The 19,575-nt window shown below is 43.8% G+C and overlaps 1 protein-coding gene across 2 annotated transcripts in view; it reads left to right on the forward strand.

Moving 5' to 3' along the window:
• The window catches only part of Camk1d (calcium/calmodulin dependent protein kinase ID), a 405,426-nt gene that overhangs the window by 371,984 nt on the left and 13,867 nt on the right, over nt 1–19,575 (forward strand). For both annotated transcript variants that reach the window (XM_051194889.1, XM_051194888.1), the window contains exons 7-8: nt 15,117–15,229; nt 17,021–17,099. In XM_051194889.1, the coding sequence (XP_051050846.1) occupies nt 15,117–15,229; nt 17,021–17,099 (192 nt within the window). The remainder of the gene's footprint in view (nt 1–15,116; nt 15,230–17,020; nt 17,100–19,575) is intronic.

A 19,575-nucleotide genomic window follows, 5' to 3' on the forward strand; every position in this document is an offset into this window, starting at 1 on the left:
ATTAACAAGGATCCTGTTACCTAGCTCCATAAATCCCCAAGTACAATCCTCCTTAGAGGTCCTGACTCTCCTAGCTTGGCTAGAAATCTTAAAAAAGTAAATAAAAGGCTAGACCTTTCCTGCCAACAGTTGAAGCTGATCTTGATGGTCTGGAAGGGTCTTCCTTGGAACTGTACTCAACCTTAGGTTTGTGGGTATCAGTTTTTTTCCTTGACATCTTGGCATAGAGAAGGGTAGCGGTTGCTGAGGATGAATGTTGATTAGCATTTCTTAGAATTATTGGGTAAGAAGCTAGAGAGATGGCTCAGCAGTCAAGAGCACTTGCTGCTCTTGCAGAGGACTGGAGTTGGGCTCGCAGAACACATGAAGGGCAGCTTACAACAGCTTCTAACTCCAGCTTCAGGAGACCTGATGCCCTCTGGCCTCTGTGGCACCCCCAGCACACACACACACACACACACACACACACACACACACACACACACACACACGATAAAAGTACAATAAATCTTTAGAGTTACTGAGTAAGCAACTATAACTAAGTAAGAATGCCTCATGCTCTAGCAGAGTAAACAATGACCATAACAATGCCTGTAATTCTGTAGGCTGCAAAGGCCAGGAGAATTCTCAGTGAGCCTCTGATTCTTGCTTATAGATTGCTCCCTTTCTTGCTATGTCTTCCCATAGCAATGAGAGAAGATAGAAGCAAGCTCTCTGATATACTTTTGAAACTAGCCATTGGCAAAGAAAATGGCATAACCTTGCTTGACAAGTTAACCAAGTGACATTGTAGAAGAGGAAAAATCCCCAAGTAAAATCACAGTGCTGCTAGAGAAGGCTAGAAGGAGTTGACTAGCAAAAGACACTTAGCTGCTTTTGCCCTGAGTCACAGTTAGGAACATATTAAGATATATTAACATGGTTAGCAATGCCATGTGGAGCTTCAAAGAGTTCCTAGGTGCAGATATGGCATGTATATCTTGGTATGCCTGAACAGTATGTATCTAGGCACTTATAGTTATGGTACACAATGCAGTATTTCAAATTGGTCTTAAAGGAAGACATACACTATTTCTTTATTTCTACTTGGTTTTCTCTTTGTACCACTAGCTCTCCCCAGAAAATACACTCAGGTTGATTTCATGACTGTGCCAGATTCCAAGATGGTGAGCAAGGATTCTCTTTTTCTTGGTGATGGTCAGAGCTCTACCAAGCCCAAACAGAGAATGAATTAACTTTGGGAATTTAGTTACATCCTATAAGGTGTTCAGATGCCAGCTGGATATTGGTAGCACATGCCTGTAATTTCTGAGTTTTGGGGGCAGAAGCGGGAGAATTTAGAGTTCTATACATGTACACAACACACAAAAACACATAAACAAAATATGTGGTTTTCAATCTCACACTTTTGCAAATTCGACTTGGTTGATCTGCCATGTACAGCCTTGCATCCATACACTATCTGTAAAGAGTGCACATCTGGGACCAATAAACAGCTCCGCAGAGAAACCAGCTTTCCCAAGGAGATTGCACCAAAACCCTTATTCTTCCCCATTCAAGTGGAAAAGAAGCTAGCCATACTATTTTCAATTGATCGGCCTGTCACCCTGAGATATTAGACTACAGCAAAAATGGCTGAGACAGACCACAGCACCGTGTTGTCGTCTCTCTGCACTATGCAAACATCAGTCATTTTGCCAGGGCAGGTGCATGTTAAATTGCCCCTCTCTATGCCTCCTTGCTCGCTTCTCTGTTATCCATCATGTGGAAGGAAACATTGTTTTTCTGTCAAGGCTAATCATTGCTTCTAACCACACTTGAGAGGTCCTGATCCTGCCAGTGACCTTGCTCTAGTGCTAAGGATTTACAAGAAGCACCTTTGCCTACAGAGCTTAAGCTGCTGAGAAAGATAAGATAGTGTCTGCTGGTGTCCAGTGTGGTGGGGTTCACCTGGCCAAGATAGTACAGATGCCCAGGAAATAAATTTCCTATCTCAAGACATGAGTGAACCTTTCATGGACCAATCTTTCACTTCAAGAAGATGAATAATTATTTCTCTAAACGATGCTCAAAGATGCATCTTGCTCCTGCAAAGATTATTCCGGCTTCCTGCTGAGATGGAAACGGATGTCTTAGGGACATTCACACTTCCAAACTGAAGAATTCAGGTAGATCAGAAGCAATGAGAGCTGGATAGGCTCACTTGCCCATGACCTCTCACCTGCCTGTCTGCTTAGAAGAAGCCATGGGCAAAAATACAGCAACCCCCTTCCTTTTTCTCTGGCCTGAGTGGTGCAGGCCTGTAATTCCAACTACCAGGGAGATTGGGACAGGAACATGGTGAAGTTAAGGACTGCAGGGACTGCAAAGTAAGTTCAAGGCCAGGCTGAGTAATTTAACCTGTGTGAAAGGGGCTAAGGCTCGCTCACTGTTAGAGCACTTGTCTAGTTCGTTTGAGGACTCTAGTTTGGTCCCCAGTACAAAAGAAGGAAGGGAAGACAGACAGGCAGGGGAGAAAAAGGAGTGGGGGGAGAAAAGGAAGAAAGAAAATTTACCTCCAAGGAAGAGCACCAGAGACTCACAGCCCCATGTGCATAGAATCACAGTTAACAGGCTCAGAATGGACCCTTAAAATTCATCTCGTCTCCCTTAGGTCATAAAATGTGCAAGGCAAAATACAAGCATGTTCTATCCCCAGGAAATGGTACACAAGAAACAATGTAAAGCCAAGAGTTTTCTTTGCATACATGAGTCCAGAACAGTGCAGATAGGTAGCCTAGGCTTTGTTGATAAAAGCCGCGAATCTCCAGGTCACCCTTGTTGGTCTAGAGAAACATGATGGCACCTAGCCCTTGTTCTTACCAGGTCAGAGTGACCTGAGCTGACCAGTTCTTTCCTGCCCTCCTTCCTGTTGCTCTAAAGGCCAAACTGCACTCCCCTTCTGTCATTTTGCCGTCTGCCCTTTTGGTTAATCAGGCAACACTTGCTTATGATAATTCCTGAGTTTGCTTTGGCTTGGTTCACTGGTAGCATCTTGGTGTGCCCACTTTCCAAGGACTTGCAGAAAGCCTACCTGGCTCCTCTCTGTCCTTTTATTTTTGTGTGAGCCTAGCCTTTAATGACTGAGCCATCTCTCCAGCCACCTAGCTCTCTGTCCTTTGTAAGGAGTGGATCCTATGGATACTAAATGATGTTTGGCTTGAGAGTCCTGGTAGCCTTAGTCTCTCCTGCAAATCCATTTTAGTCGGACTTGAGCTTTGTGAGCATCTGAAACCCTCTCCTCTGCTCAGGGCAGGGGCCAAATTAGTGTCCTGCACCAGCTGTTTTAGCCCCATCTCCTCAAAACTACTCTGAGTTTAATCAGGGGGTGCAGGGTATGCAAAGCAGTAGGGGGAGCATGCCATAGCCAGGCATTTGAGGTTCTGGAACTGTACATTTTAGGTGGCAATAGCTGCAACTCCCTGCCACTGACTTCAGGAAGAGTAGTCTCCACTCTTATCTGTGACACTCCTCTAGAGAGCACACCATGGATGCAAACAGTGGAGAATAGCTGCCACCTGTCACTTCTGAACCTAAATACACAGCTTTGGGCCAGATGGGAGAACATTTTACTTCCTCTACTCTCTTATTATCATCTAGAAACTGTCGTGTATGCAACAGCTTTGGCATATTTAGCCTGGAGAACGGAGGGCAGAGAATTGACAGGCATTCACTTTACTAACATTTATTGAGCTTAAAACATGTCAGACAATGTGACGGGTGCTGAGATGGCTCCATTCCTGCCCTGGCCTTGGAGGTACTTGCTGCCTGCTGGAAGCAACAGACAGCAAACACACAAATTGCTATCTAGTCTTGCTGGCTGTCATGGGGGGGGGGCGCTAGTGCTGCAGTGGATCTCAGGACTGAGCCAGGAAAGGCCTGAGGCTGTTTCACAGGATAGGAAGCAGCCACCTGGAAATGAGCTGGAAATCTGCCAGGAAAGAGCCATTCTAGGCTCTGTCTTTAAATATGTCCACCACCACCACCACATAGATTGATGGTTTATCCCTCAAGGGTCAGCTTACTAAGGATCTGATAAAGTAGCATGGTGGCCTCTGCCAGATATTCCAGTACTTGGCAGGCAGAGGTAGGAGGAATACAAGCTTGAAGCCAGCCTCAGTGACATCCTGAAGTCCTTTCTCAACTTTGTCCCACTCTACCCCATCCTAAAGGGAGGGGGCTTTCAGTGTTTGAGAAACGGTGCATCATTCAATTAGGAACATCATTTTAGAAACACAGTTTGAAAGAGTTGAGCTAACTTCCAACTATAGAGATCCAAAACCTGAAGATGGTAAGAAGAATATACTCTGTGGGCTGGGGGAGATATAGACTTGAGTTAGGCCCCCTGAAAACACACACACACACACACACACACACACACACACTCACACGCATGCACTCACACACACATGCACATACATCCACACACACCTTCCCTCACACATGAACCCATATAAAATTGTACCATGCATGCACACATGTACAAAACAAAATGATATTTGGCTTCTGAATTATCATGATTTTTAATTCCTTTAGCATAATACTAAACTCTCAGAAGAACCAAAAGAAGTCTTCATTGCATTTTGAAACTGGGAATGTATAGAAGTAGGAAAGAGGTAGTGCATTTAGGGAGAAATGAATAAAACAAAGCACACAGAGAGAAGAAAAAGGTCATTCTACTATGAGGTGACATGACGGTAAGGGCTAAGCGGTGTTTGTGACTAAAAGTAGTATGGTAGAGATGGGACATCAGCTCACACTGCCACATCAGCATAACCCTGGTGGAGGTATGTGGGAACATATGATGCAACTCCAAATAACATAGTGCTCATGAGGCTATTTCAGATTCTTGTCTCTTGGCCATGTGGTAGGAAACTAGCGCTGTGTTCTAGTCAACCACAAAGTGCATTTTGAGAGCTTGGGAGTGGCAGCAGGACATAGTGGGGTGTACATCAAGCACCCATGGGATAGGATGCAGAACCCCACACATCCCCCAGATATGATTGCATAGATGCCTATCTGCCTGTCATCAGAACTAAAAGGAAGAGAGACAGAGAAGAGAGGAGAGGAGAGGAAAGAAGAGGAGAAGAGAGAAGAGGAAAGGAGGGCAGGGGAGAAGAGAGAGGAGGGTAGAGGAGAGGGAAGGAGAGGGAAGGAGGGGAAGAGGAGGAAAGAAGCCATAGTCACAGGAAGAATGGAACCCATCTAGATACACAACTCTAGTTTGGAATTCCTCGCAGGCTGCAGCATCCTTGGTTGGCACTGGAAGTTAAGCACCTCCATACTGGAAGTCTGCATCCCTTGGTGCTTGGATCTGAAAAAATATTTCTTATGAGAACTAATTTTCGTTGTCAGAAGTTGTACCACATTTCCTAGCCCAGTGTTCCTGGCCATGGGGAGCTCTCTCCACTCCTCTTTGTCTGTATGTTACCTGTTCACAGCTAGCATGAGTTGAGTTTGGCCAGTCTAGAGGGGTCTCCAGGCCTTTTTGCTAGTTCTCCAGATTTCCTCAGGATGGTGTCCATGTGACTAATGTAAGATTCAAAAAGTCGATCCTAGATGGATTCACATCTTTTCCTCTTCTTCCTTCCTCTCTTCCACAAGCCTCGAGCTTCAGTTCTAGCTGTACAAAGCCTTGAAGAACATGCTTCCTTTCCCCTTTTCCTTTCTGTCCCAAATCGTTCCCTGATCTGCTAACCCATCCTCAACTTTCAAATATTTATTCCAACCCCAGAGAATAACAAGAGGGCATGTGCCAATGTTTCTCATCAGGAGCACATTGCCCGTCTCTGCACATGGTTTTCTTATGTGAGCCTTCCCTACTTTCTCCCACCTGCTCATTTTTAGTATATGAGGAAGAATGCACATGCTCAAACAAATGCTCATGGAATTGGTTTGCATATGTCATGATTGACCCTCTAGTCCAAAACCAGATAATATATTCAACACCATTTTGTTCACTGATGGGCACTGGGAATAAGTGCAAAAGATTTATTTGCTTTGTTTTGTTTAATTATTTTGAAAGTCAATCCTATCCAAACTAAGAGAAATAAAACTCATATTCCTTAAAACATGCCACCATATCCATTCAATAAATCTTGCTGAGTTTCTGCCAAGGGTCAGTCAAGACAGAAAGATGAGCAGTGGTCCCCATGTACCAATAGGACTCAGAGTCCAAAGGATGCTCAGACATGGTTGATGCTGCCATGGCTTTTCAGAGGCATACTGAGCCTGAGCAGGCCTTATGTGGTTTATCTAGTTTGCAGATACATGGTGGGTTATGGTTTCAGTCATTTTTTAATAATAGTGTTTTATTATTTGCTTTGGCCACACTGCCAAAGAAGATGACTCCCCCTCTCATAGCTGTCATGACTGCTAAGCTAGCAGTAGGGCCTTGGAAGCCCCTCCCACTTCCATGCTAGAATGTTGACTTGGTCTTTTACAGGTAGCCACAGCTTCTATGACTTTGAAAGTGTAACAGCCATACAATGACCAAAGACAGCATTTTACGATGTTCTTCCTGTCCTCTCGCTCTTACATTCTTTCTGCACTCTGTTGCATGGTGTCCCCCCCTGGCTCAGATTCCCAGTATCAAATGGATCCACTGCTTTAGATCTCTGATCACCTGGTGAGATAAACTACTCATCTCATGGTCAGAGAGCAAAAGGAAGAAGAGGAGACTGGGTTTCCACAACCCCATCTCAAGGGCAGGATATAAAGAGCTGACACCAGGTTCTACCACTGAAAGGCCCCAGCCCTTCCCAGAAGCCCCTCCCTGGAACCAGGCAGTAGCTCAAGTACCTAAGCTACAGCATCGTAGTTGAACTCTGCCTTCACAGAACAGCAGGGACCTTTCCTTGGAAAATAATTTCCTTCTCCTCAGTGCCTTTTCATTCTGGTTATACTGAAGCGGGAATGTCTGGACTGTCATTCAGTTGTTGCTATGGTATTTTGTGTAAAATATTCAAAGTGAGTTTCAACCCCTCAGAAACACATTCACCCTTACTTAGAAAGTTCACTGTATATGTCACACTTCTCCTTGATACACTGCCCAAAAGGTGTTCCAGAACTTCTGCCTTGTCCCATTAGAGCCCATGAGGACTTGTCAGAGGGGACGTTTTATTCTTTGTGTTGCTTTACAGTTCTTCATAGGAGCATCGTAATGAATCTGGATGATCCGACATGATTATATTGGAATTTGGATCAATATAGACAGATGTTCATTTTTCTACAATCTTGCTCGCCCACAGACAGGCTGATAATGTCCCTGGCCATCTTCCTCATTCTGTCTTGAAGAAAGGCAGATGAAGACCATGAACCATTGACTTTATAACTACAGACACTTGAGAATTCTCTGTTTCTTTGGCCAGTCACATGGCCTCATCTCTAATTGTCTCCAAATCTATCACATGAAAAAAAAGCATGACACTCTGTCTTCAGGGGCAGATTAAGAAAGAGAATATGTTGGTATGTCCCCATATTTATAGTGACATTCATGGCCAGACACCTAAAGGTTAATATGAGTTGACTCAGAAGGACTTACAGAAAGAGTTAAATAAAATTCCCCTCTTCCCTATAAGTTGCCCGATTATTCATGCATTTATCTTCCTCGTCTGGAAATTGAGGATGGAAAAATTTTTCTCCCTCAGAATCCATCCAACATGGGTAAGATGAGTGTTGATCTTTATTGTACACTTGATTACACTGGAATCACCTTGAATCTCATCTCTGAGCGTATCTGTGAGGGTAACGTTACAGAGGTTTAACTAAGAAGGAAGGACTCACCCTGAATGGAGGCAACACCATTCTATGAGCTGCAAACTGACAGAACAGGACTAAACTGGGCACAAGCAAACATCTCTGTGCTTCCTGTGCGTAGATATAATGTAACCATCCATGCAGCATTCCCAATACCATGTCTCCCCCACCATGATGAACTGTACTCTCAGACCAGGAGCCAAAACGAACACATCCTTCTTTAGGTTATTTCTTACTGTGCAATGAAAATGTTTCCAATGTGTAACCAAAGGCCTGGTTCTTGGTAAATGCTCAGTGAATGGTGGCTATTGTTACTAACTTCTACAAGATATACTCACTATCATTAGTTTACTTCCTATAGGAGACTAAATGTTCTGTTTGTCCCATTTAAATGAGACTGAACTGGGGGATTCTAGAAAGCAAGACTCAACAATGTCTTATTTATTGTGATATGAGCATTTTGCACAATGCCATTGCTCTATATCTCTCTGTAGAACTAGATTAAAATTGTCTTTGTTGTTCTAGGCCAAATCCTCTCACACATGCCCAGATCTGCCACTAGCTGTGGCCTTGAGACCATCTTCTCCCTAGGATTCAGTTTCACCATGTTCTAGAGAGGAGTAATGAGTTTTGGGCCCCAGGATAAAATTCTATGACTGTGGCATCTATTTCAGACTTTAAGCTTTTAACTCAAGGCCTCTCGCTAGAAAGAGTACCTGGCACCCATGAGTTCTATAATAAGTGGGATAGTTAGTTTCTTATGGGACTACAGAGAGGGAAATTGATGCATGGAGGATTTTATCAGGCACTAGACAAATAGGAGCTTAGATGATATTTGTTGAAGGTTCCCCATGATCATTCCAGTTGCCTTGGAGAATGTCATTTATAGCAGATGCTATTGGCCATTAGGACATTTTACTGCAAAAGTGTAATATGTGAAAAATTACTGTACTTGAGGAAAACATGGTTGAAATTGTCTTGTTTGGAGTAAATATGAATTTTAAAATGTTCAACCTTATGTAGGGTTGGGGTACTAAGTTCAAACCCAAGGATTCATTTATACTATATACAAGTATTCTACCATAGGCCTATACCCTCATGCAACTGATTCCTTATGTCTACTGAAGTGTGTGCTGTTACAACATGCACATGTACATATAAGCACAAGTGCTTCAATAAAGCATTTCCTGTTTGTCAGATAATAATCAAGAAATGTCCATTAAATCATGTTAAGAATTAACAAAGGATACCAAAGAGCCAGTCACAATGGCACACAAAAAAATATCAGCACTGAGTAGAATGAGGCAGGAGGATCATGAGTTCAAAGACACAGTGGGACCCTTTCTCCAAACCCTAAAGAAATACTATTTAGGACATAGAACCCATCCTCCTAGAACTTATCAGCAAAGTGAAAATTTAAACATTATAACCACAATCAAAAAACATAATCTTTCCAAATTTTGAGAATACCCCCAAAACAGATGAGATTTACAGTGGGTGGCTGTTAATAGGAAATTATTAGAAAGGACTGAGCAGGATAAGGAAGGTAGTCTTGAAAGTTGAAGGCATTTAAGGGCCCATTCATCCAACAAGCTTTTGCTGAGCTTTGTGCCGGCTATCCAGGATTGCAAAAATGAATGTGATACGGTTGCTATCTTTGAGGAGCACAGAGTCTAGCCAGAGGTGATGAATTATAGACACAAACCAACACAGGAGCTGTGACAGAGGGGCTTGGGAAGCTGGAAGAGCACAAAAGAGAGATACAGCACCTTGCATGGTATTAGGGGTTGGGGACAGGAAAGACATCACCAAGCAGTGGTTACACACCGAGAGCTTTGTAACCTAGCAAGCCATCCCCAGGACAGAGAATGGGATAAAGAAAAGAATATTCTAGATTAAGGTTAAAGTGTAGCTTCTCTAGACCAGCTCTAAGTTAACCTTTCCTGTTTAGCTTTTATGCTTCCTCTTTGTGATTAGTTTAATGTTGACCATCTGTTCCCCTGTCCCCAACTATAGTATAATACCACACTGGTAGGAACTTGTACTACCTTGTTCTATGCCTGAGAATAGTTGATACTTAGTGAGCATTTGGTGACAGCCAAAGGACTGCCTGACCAATAATCCTGTGTCTCCTGACCCTAAAGGAGCCCGTCCTGAGGAAAGGAAGTGGTACAGGAGAGGGACCCTGAGGCCAGCAGTGGCCACAGCCTGTGTTCACTATGGGTCAGAAGACAAGAAAAGGAGGTCAGCTAAGGCTCACAGCAAATGCAGGCTGCTTCAACGACGAGATATCATTTTTGCTCATGTGGAGGACTTGTTGGCACAATCAGGGAGAAAACCCCAGTAACAATTCTTGCCTAGGCCTCTGGCTCTTTTCTCATTATTCAGGTACCCTACTGAATCCTAGTACCCTATCCACACACATATGCATGCTGTGGAGCCAAGCAATCTTCTGGAAACATTCACAGGAAATGGGGAGCAGACGTGGAAATAGGACAAGGCTGGGGACAGGATGTACCTTGAAGGCTGCCCCCAGTGACCTGCTTCCTACAGCCACCTCCTAGTAGCCCATTCAGCTAGGGACTCCTCAATCGACAAGCCAGATGATGAAGTTAACACGGTAATGAGCTGCCCACCTATCAGTTGAGGCACTATCTTAGAATCAAGGCTTCGACACATGAGCCTTTTGGGAAATATATTAATCATTATTATTGTTTGTATGGCCAAATAGCTGGCAAGAGGCAATGGAAAGGAAAAACGGTGTATTTGGGCTTACAATTTGGAGATGGTATTAGTGACAGGGGAGTGAGTAACTAGTCATACTATATTGCAGTCAGGAAGCAGAAAACATAGAGGAAACGGGGCTAGGCTATAAAACTTGAAGGTCCAACCCCAGTGGACCACTTTCCTCAATGAAGCTCCTAAAGGTGTCAGAACTTTCCAAAATGACACCACCAGCAGGGAATCAACTGTTCAAACACATGAGACTCTGGGGGGCATTTCAAATGCAAATCACAACAGGAAGACACTGTTATACCCAAAAGCAACAGTCAACGAAACTATATTACTCCCTTAAATATTCGGAGAGATGCTCTCATGTATTCTTATCACAAGAAAGTAAAGTACATTAAAAATTTTAAGTCACTCCTTGCTCTCAGGCATGCTGGTACTTGTCTCTCCACTACTTCTGATCCCCACTTCTTCTTGTCCCCTTAGTAGTCATCTTTGGTATCAAAAGAGACCCCAAAGTACATAATTTAAGGGGTACAAAAGTTAGGCCAAAACACAGGTGGATTGTGGAAACAAAAGAACAAAAGAATTAGCTTTGGGCATCCCTGTGGCAAACATTATCTTTTCCGGATATGTAGATCCATGGCCAAGGGTTAACAGTGCAAAGAACATAACTTAAAGTAGGGTAATGACCACGCTGAACTCACGGGCATCTTGACAGGAGATTTTATGCTATTACAGCATTTCAGTCTCCAAGAAAAACTTCACCCTGCCAGATCACCCATAGCTGGCCATTCATTGCTGATTTTCACACCCATTTAAATTAGCATCCTCAATGGAAAAACCACCTTAACAGTATGGATCTGTGGCCAGGAGCACCATTGGAAAAACCCAAATCATACCTTATTCTCCTGCAAAGGCAGAAAATTTGCCCTGGGGTGGGGGTGATTGTGCATTAGGTTCTTCTAGAATGTCTGAATAGCTTGGCTGGCTGGTTTTGAGGTCTCCCTAGCTCTTCTAGGATAGGACACTGGTGAACGCGCCTGTATCTTGAGCCATTGTCTCTGCTTCTGAGTTCAACCAGGGGTTTTAATAGCCAACATGCATGTGTGTGTGCCTGACATCTATCTATAACACCCTCTAGGCAGGTCCTGGCCCAGACCCTGACAATCCAAAAGCAAAGATGAGGTCCTGTCCTAGGTGTGTGTGAACAGATCAGAGCTGTGCCCAGGGAGGATGTGGCCTGCTGCAGCCCTGCATGTTACTGAGTACCTGTCAGAGAGAGGTCAGCTCTTCATTTTCCACTCCAGCTAGTTTTCAAAAGTGTGGAAGAATGGAGCAAGGGGGAGCCCAGATAAAGTGCACAAGGTTATAATGGCCCAGTTACAATAATGCAGGAAAGTAGCCTGAAGCATCTTGGTTAACACATTCCCAGAATGAATGAGAAGGGTTGAAAAGGTAGACTCACATTCCGGAGTTCTTCCAGGTAAAGGTGTTGGGTGGGTACAGGCCAACTGACCTACACAGAAGTCAAAGACTGAAGTGGGAGATTTGGGTCTCAAGTCGTTTCCTTTACCAGTTGAGCCCAATAGTACAGAATACAGACCTGGAGTCAGAGGGGTTGGCTTGGGTCATGACTTTGTGTACTGTTAATCTGTTTTAAAATAAAGGTGGTGTGTGAAGACCACAGGAATCCTGTGATCCTTGTGACCTTGGACTTGGTTGCTATTGAGCTATAATCACCCCTAGGCATAGCAAGGAGGAAAAGGAAGCATGGATTGCCAGGATTGGGGTAAGACCCATTAGAATCTGCCCCCAGGAGAAGAGAAATATCCTTCTTTTCAGGAGCATAAGCCCAAGAGCCAAACTAGAGAGGCCCAGGGCAGCACACCATCTTTGATTCCACATCCCCCATCCTACCACCCCCCTTCAGCAGCCCTTCTGTGGTCCTCATCCACTGGCATCCCACTGAGGTCAATAATGTCCATCTTCATTCACATTCTACACAGGGCAGTGTCCAGGGATAAGGCAGAGCATCTCTGAAAGGGCTGATGGGGAAACATCTGAAAAGAGTAACCCTTGCACAGCCTCTGGTTTTTTTCTACAGGAGTGCTAGGATTCAGGCAGGCAGGCAGGCAGGCAGGCAGGCAGGCAGGCAGGCAGGCAGGCAGGCAAGATGCTGGTCCAGCTTTTATCTGGGTTCTGGGGATTCAAACTCAGGCCATCAGGCTTGCATAGCAAGCACTGCCCTCACTGAGTCGTGACCTCAACCATCTCTTTCTTAGTTTTAACTCAGGCCCCAAGATAGATTCATTTCCTTCTCTCCATTCCTCAGAACACCTGCACGAACTGTTCTCTGTGTAAAATGGGGGGGGGGAGTTAAAAATGAAAAGAAATTGGAATATACATTAAGAAAATTGGCACAAGAAGAAATCCTGCCTGAAAATTTTGAACATTTTTTTTCTTGAGACGAATGGCAAGCCATAAAGCAAAAACACACTCAGCTGTTAACAAACAAAGAGCTCACATATCTAGCATGTAGAGGTTTTTCCAAGACAAACTAACATTTTGCTCTGTTGGCTTTTCCTAATGCACACATTTTATTTTATCCAAATCCTCAGTATGGAAAAAATTTGCATATCCCTCTCTCGGAGGCCCTAGGGTTTCCTTGGGTTGTGAAGTATGTACTTGGTGGTTTCCAAAGCACTGGCTCTTTTATTTTGCCCACCACAGCAGATCTTTACAAATGAAATTTCCAGGCATTCAGCCTCTAAAACATGCTTGTGAGTTAGATGATGTAGAACCTTCGCAGCCCACAGAATGTCTCCTGGCCCTGACAACTGTCATCGCCCATTCCCTTCTGCAGTCAGCCACAGCTGTGCCCCTGGTGGCAGGACAAATGAAAAATGGCTGGACCTTTATTGTGTTTGTTAGGAACCAACAGCAAATCCCTACAGATCTACAGTCTGTGGATGCCTGTTCGTTTGTTCTCATTAAACTGCTCTCTAGGCTGTTGCTATGTTTGGAACAATATTGAACTGTGTGGGAAGAATGGATCTTGGCTTGGGGTCAAGCCTCAGTTTGGGGTCAGGCCTCCCACCATGGTTGCCATATTCTGGCCCCAGGAATCATATTCACAACAAAGTTTGGCTCTTGGGCTTCTAGAGTCAAGCACTATTGTCTTCTGCTCTGGGGTCACTTAATGCCTTGACCCTACCCTGTCTGGTTCTGTGGTCCCTCCAACCCTGCCCTAAATGGGCCCCAGGCATGTTCTGATCTTTTCCTAAGTGTTTTATAAGATTGAAAGAAAAAAACTACAAGATAATAGTTACAGAAGTATGTAGCTTTAAACTATTATATACATGGAATTTTCTACTCTGGCCACCTATATAGTGAGATGAAATTTTGATCCCTGAAATACATTAGTGGCTCCTGGCAGTAAAGATAACACTGGAACTGAGAGCAAAAATGGAAAGAGAAATCATGACTTTTTCATTTTAATTTATTGTTATTTTATTTATTAGTCTCTCAGGTGCTAAGTATGTACTCCACCTCTGAGCTCCATGCCCATGCCCAGAATCTACAGTGTCGCTAATTGACTTGTGGTAGTTGAATTTAATGTATATGTCTGTTCCTGCTATGGTTGCCAGATGACCCTTGGTCTCTCCATAGCTCTAACTTATTTCTAGCAACATCCTAATTGGACCATTGAGAAGCTGTCTTTGAAATGTCACATTGGTACTTTGACTGGGGTACTGTGATTCTTCAATGTGGTAACTTGAGCTGCCTCCTGTGGATATTTGTTGATTGTAATGAAAAGAAATGGTAGTATTCCTGATTCCTATTCTGATTCCTACTTGGTAGAATGATAACACACAGGTCAGGATGAGTCCTAGCAACTTGATATCTAGGTTGTAAAATTCTCTCTTCTTCCTTAACAAGTTCCTAGATAGAATGAACCCAAAGGGTCTAGAAATTCCATCAACTATGCATTTTGTTTGTTCTTTTCACCAGCCTGTCAGTCAGGAGAAGTATTATAGATACGATTAATAATAGCTATACATGGAAGATTTCCTGGTAACTTTCATGAGATTCTAGTTAACACCATGTAAAATGTTATGAGGGGTAGCAAGGTGGTTCAGCACATAAAAGTCTCCACTGTAAAAGCCTTGTGACCTCATTTCAATCTCCAGAGACCATGGAAATCTGGTAAGCAAGAAGTACCCTCTCAACCCCACACTTGTTCACTGTGGCACATGTGTGCCCTTACAAACACATCATAAAACATCATAGGTTCACACGAATAAATAAAAACAAAAATGAAAGAGTTATGGTAGAATTTTGGATACGTGTGTTTGCCTTTGACCATGATGAAGTTAACCTTTTTGCTGCTTAGGAGGTCACATTTTCACTTTTGTGGGCATGTTCATGTGTAGAGGACGTGGTTCCTTCACTGAGATTTAACTTCAGCACACTCAGTGTGGGTTCCCTTAATTTGATTGATGGATCATGCATCTTCCTTCCAGGCAAAGTATAAACCTAGCACAGTGGCTGTGAATACTCTAATCTCATTCCCTCTTGTCTTGCAGGCTCTGTGGCTACCCTCCTTTTTATGATGAAAATGACTCCAAGCTGTTTGAACAGATCCTCAAGGCAGAATATGAGTTTGATTCCCCCTACTGGGATGACATCTCTGACTCTGGTGGGTCTTTTATGGCATTTCTATCCAGATGACCTAAAGTAGAATCCTGAGGACCCTTGGGCTCAGAATGGTCCCAAAGCTTCTGTCTTCTTCTACTGGGGTTACTGTAACAAAATGCCAGTCTGTATAGCTTAAATACCAAACATTTACTTTGCATAATTCTGAAGGGGAAAGGCTTTCTGAGTTTCTGTCATAAGAACACTCATGTCTCTCATGAGAGCCCTGCCTTTGTGTCCTGATCACCACCTCCCAAAGGGCCACTTCAGATGCCCTCATCATGGGAGTTAGGATCTCAACAAAGGAATTATGGTGTCCACCAGCATTCAGTCTATAGGTCATTCCTGAGAAAGCTCTATGAACTATATCTTTGGGCTTGACTTGGATAACAGGTTTGAGATATATTACCCTGTCCAAGGGATGTAGACTTGCTCACCTACCTCTCCCTGATACGGGTGCTCTAGGGATGAAATATTATTATCTGGCACTTGATGAATACCAATTAGGTGCTAGAAGTGCTCCACATATGCTAACTCACCCAGTCCTCCAGATGACCCATGGGATGGGTATTTATATTATCCATATGTGACAGATAATGAAAGTAAAGCCCAGGGGTAAAATAACCTGTCCTAGTTTATGGAGTCAGTATATAGCAGAACTTGGATTTTAAACCCCAGTTTTCCCGAAGCCCACTTTTTATGACAAGACTGCATTTGTAAAGTCATGTATCCTCAGCAAAACATTCTTGTATTGAGTAGTCACGGTTTGCACAATGGAGATGTCTTATCTGAGGTCATGAGTTCATTGTCTGCAGCCCATGTTTGAGACACAATATGCCATTCTGAGAAGCTCATCATCATGGGGTATGAAGAGCAAAACCAGACCCCGGTGAAGCAGGGAAAACTGTAGAAGGGAGAAGGGAGGTGAATGCACTCTCTGTCGAGCTGTTTGAACAGACCATTTTTATTATTGTATTATTTACTCCTAACTGGGACTCCCTTGCCTATTTCCTCAACCAACCTCAACCACCTCAACCTTCAGCAACCTGCAGTTGACCCCACAGGGAATACTAGGCTTTGGAGCTTAGATGCCAGAAGCTTCCTCTAGGAGCTCAGACCCATGGGCAGCAAGCTGCCATGCTCTGTAGGGCAACAGTTCCAAGCTGGCATATAGTATCAGTTTTGGGTTCTGTGACCCTGTCCCTCCCATTCTCAGTGTCCTACTCTGAGCTTGGCCCTCCCCATGGTGATAAAAGCCTCTCTACCACATCAGAGTACATCTTGCTGCTTCTTTGTAACATTTCACTCACTGAGTAGTAACAGCTCAAGTGTGATACAGATGCTCCTCTTGGGTGTCCCCCATATCTGTCCCCATTACCTGGTGGCTTTGCAGCTCCTCTGTGGGTATAGTAGAACCAGTGATGTCCATAACACATTCAGGGGATGCCCCCAAAGCATCTCTCTAAGACAACAGTGAACTGAAGAGCATGTGATTATTTTCCAGACCAAAGGTGTCATTAGTAGCTAGCAAGAGAGAACTTAGAGCCAGAAGTCAGAGTCCCAGCCTGCCTCTGCCACCTTCTCATTCACTGGATCTCTCTTTTATCTAAACACTGGTGGGTTTTTTTTTTTTTTTTTTTTTTTTTTTTTTTGTGTGTGTTCAAGGTACAATGGGGGAGGTAAAAATCAGTCTCACTTTTTTTTAATGGCACACATAATTAAAACACAAGGGTATCCTGTCATCACATTTCAACCCTCCAAGTGATTCTGTTCCCCATGCTTTCTTTTTGAACAGCAAAAGACTTCATTCGGAATCTGATGGAGAAAGACCCAAATAAACGATACACTTGCGAGCAGGCAGCTCGGCACCCATGGTAAGAAAGGTCACCTTCGGGAGGGCCTTGCTCACCCACATTCTCCCCTAGTAGACTTTTCCTTGGCTACTCTTAGTCATGAGGTGTTCACTGCACCTCATCCCTACAGGGGCATCCCTCATCTCCCAAGCCCATGTTTGTACTTTTGGGTGCCTTCAGGATACAGTTTTCAAAATAACACTCAGAAGTTAAGTGAATCCAAAGTAGCAGGTAGCTTTTCATTTTATAGATGGTTCTGGGGATCACTTTTGTCAAAGGAAAATACCCAAGGCATTAAGTGTACATCTTGGAATATATACATATGTGTGTATTATATATGTGCACACACACACACACACACACACACACACACACACATACTTTTTCAGGTGATATTTTCCCCCAATTAGTGTTTCTTGAACTCTAAAGAGACTCACTGGTGCTTTATGGCATTCCACACACTGTGAGTGTTGCATTTATGTTGTAAGCTTGGAGCCCAAATTAGCCGACAGCTAAGTGTGACTTTGGGTTTACACATGGCTTGCTAGGTCTCAGCTTTCTCACTTTTAATTAGAGTGATGGTCCTAATTTACTAAGTTAACATAAGAAAAAGTGGAGCTAGTGCATTTAAAGAGACTCACACCAGGTCTAGATAGAGTAACTAACTGGTTTGTTATAGGCCCAGGAGCATCCACTTTGAAACAAGTACCCAAGAGTAGAAAAAGATAATCAATGGGTTACTTGGATTTCTGTTACTGTAACAAAATAGCTGAGATGATGAACTTAAAAAGACAACAGTTTTCTTTTTGGCTCACAGTGTCAGAGGTTTCAGCTGGTGCTGTTGTGGCAAAGCCTTTAACAAGCAATGGGAATCCATGGTGGAGCCAGGAAACAAGAGAAAGAGATCAGCAGGCCATAGTTCTATTCAAGGGCTCCCCAAGAACTAAAGATCTCTCATGAGGCCCCACCTTGCAATGATTTTCATCACCTTCCAATAATGCCAAGCTAAGGACTAAACTTTAAACAGCTACCTTTGATCATATTTAACATGTAAGCTAGAGCACACAGTATAATGAACGCAGAGGCAATGGGGTGTAGCCCAGTGGTAGATCCCTTGCCTAGTATGTACCACCCCCACCTCACCCCACCCTCAGCACACATGTGCACATACACATGCACACACAGAGAACCTTGAATTGTTCAGGAGAAAATTCCCCCAAGGAACACCACAGAAAACTGTTCTGTGTTTGGCTTGTCATCTTCTAAAGCCTTCCCTCCAAGCTGTTAACCCTCTTCAGGGGACCCGCTTAGAAGCAGTGTCATAACCTAGTTTCACGGAATTCTAATTCGTCACTCCTGCCCTGCAGTTCATTGAGTCTCTTTTTGTTCCAGGAACTCTGCTGCTTGCTTTAATGTGTTCACTCCTTTTTTTCTCTCCAATAACCCTGGGAAGTAGGTTTTCTGTTCCCTTCAAAGATAAGGAAATAGTAACCAAGTAAAGATACCTCAGCCACTTAGTGGCAAAGCCAGGGCTCTAGCCAGAAAGATCTGGTGCCACAGTAAATGCCCTTCATTGTCTGAAGAAGGGCAACAGCAGAGGGTGTCAAGCTGGTGGCAAAGATTTAAAGTCATCCTTAGAAGCGCAAGGGCTGTGCCACCCAGAGTTTCCTAATCAGAAGGCTCATGACAAACAAGTTCTTCCATTTTTACTGTATTTCCAAGTGCTCAGGAAGCCAGACAGCAGGAGTAATAACACACACATCTGATACAAGCATAACTCAGGCCCCACACTTCCCTGCATTGTGGTGTGCTTGTCTCCACAAGGGAAAATTGCCCAGGCAGGCAAAGGAAAATGTGGGTCCAGCTGGAACCAGCAGAGCTAGAGGAATGCATGCAGTGGAGCCTTACCGACTTCACTGTTCTCAGAGTTGTGCTCCTGACACACTCAAACCCCAGAGCTTCATGTTAGTCCACGCTTGTCCATGCTTGTTCACACACACTCAAACCCCAGAGCTTCATGTTAGTCCACACTTGTCCATGCTTGTTCACACACACTCAAACCCCAGAGCTTCATGTTAGCACACGCTTGTCCATGCTTGTTCACACACACTCAAACCCCAGAGCTTCACATGAGCCCACACTTGTCCATGCTTGCTCACACACACTCAAACCCCAGAGCTTCACATGAGCCCACACTTGTCCATGCTTGCTCACACACACTCAAACCCCAGAGCTTCATGTTAGTCCACGCTTGTCCATGCTTGTCCACACACACTCAAACTCCGGAGCTTCACATTCATCCACGCTTGTTTATACACACACTCAAATCTCCTTCATGTTAGTACATGCTTGCTCATACACACTCAAACCCCCGGAGCTTCATGTTTGTCCACACTTGTTCATACACACTCAAGCCCCTTTCATGTTAGCCATGCTTGTTCATACACATTCAAACACCCAGAGCTTCATGTTAGCCCATGCTTGTTTGTCCCTCTTT

The sequence above is a fragment of the Phodopus roborovskii genome, unplaced genomic scaffold (assembly GCF_943737965.1).
Source record: "Phodopus roborovskii unplaced genomic scaffold, PHOROB, whole genome shotgun sequence".
Classification (NCBI taxonomy): Eukaryota; Metazoa; Chordata; class Mammalia; order Rodentia; family Cricetidae; genus Phodopus; species Phodopus roborovskii.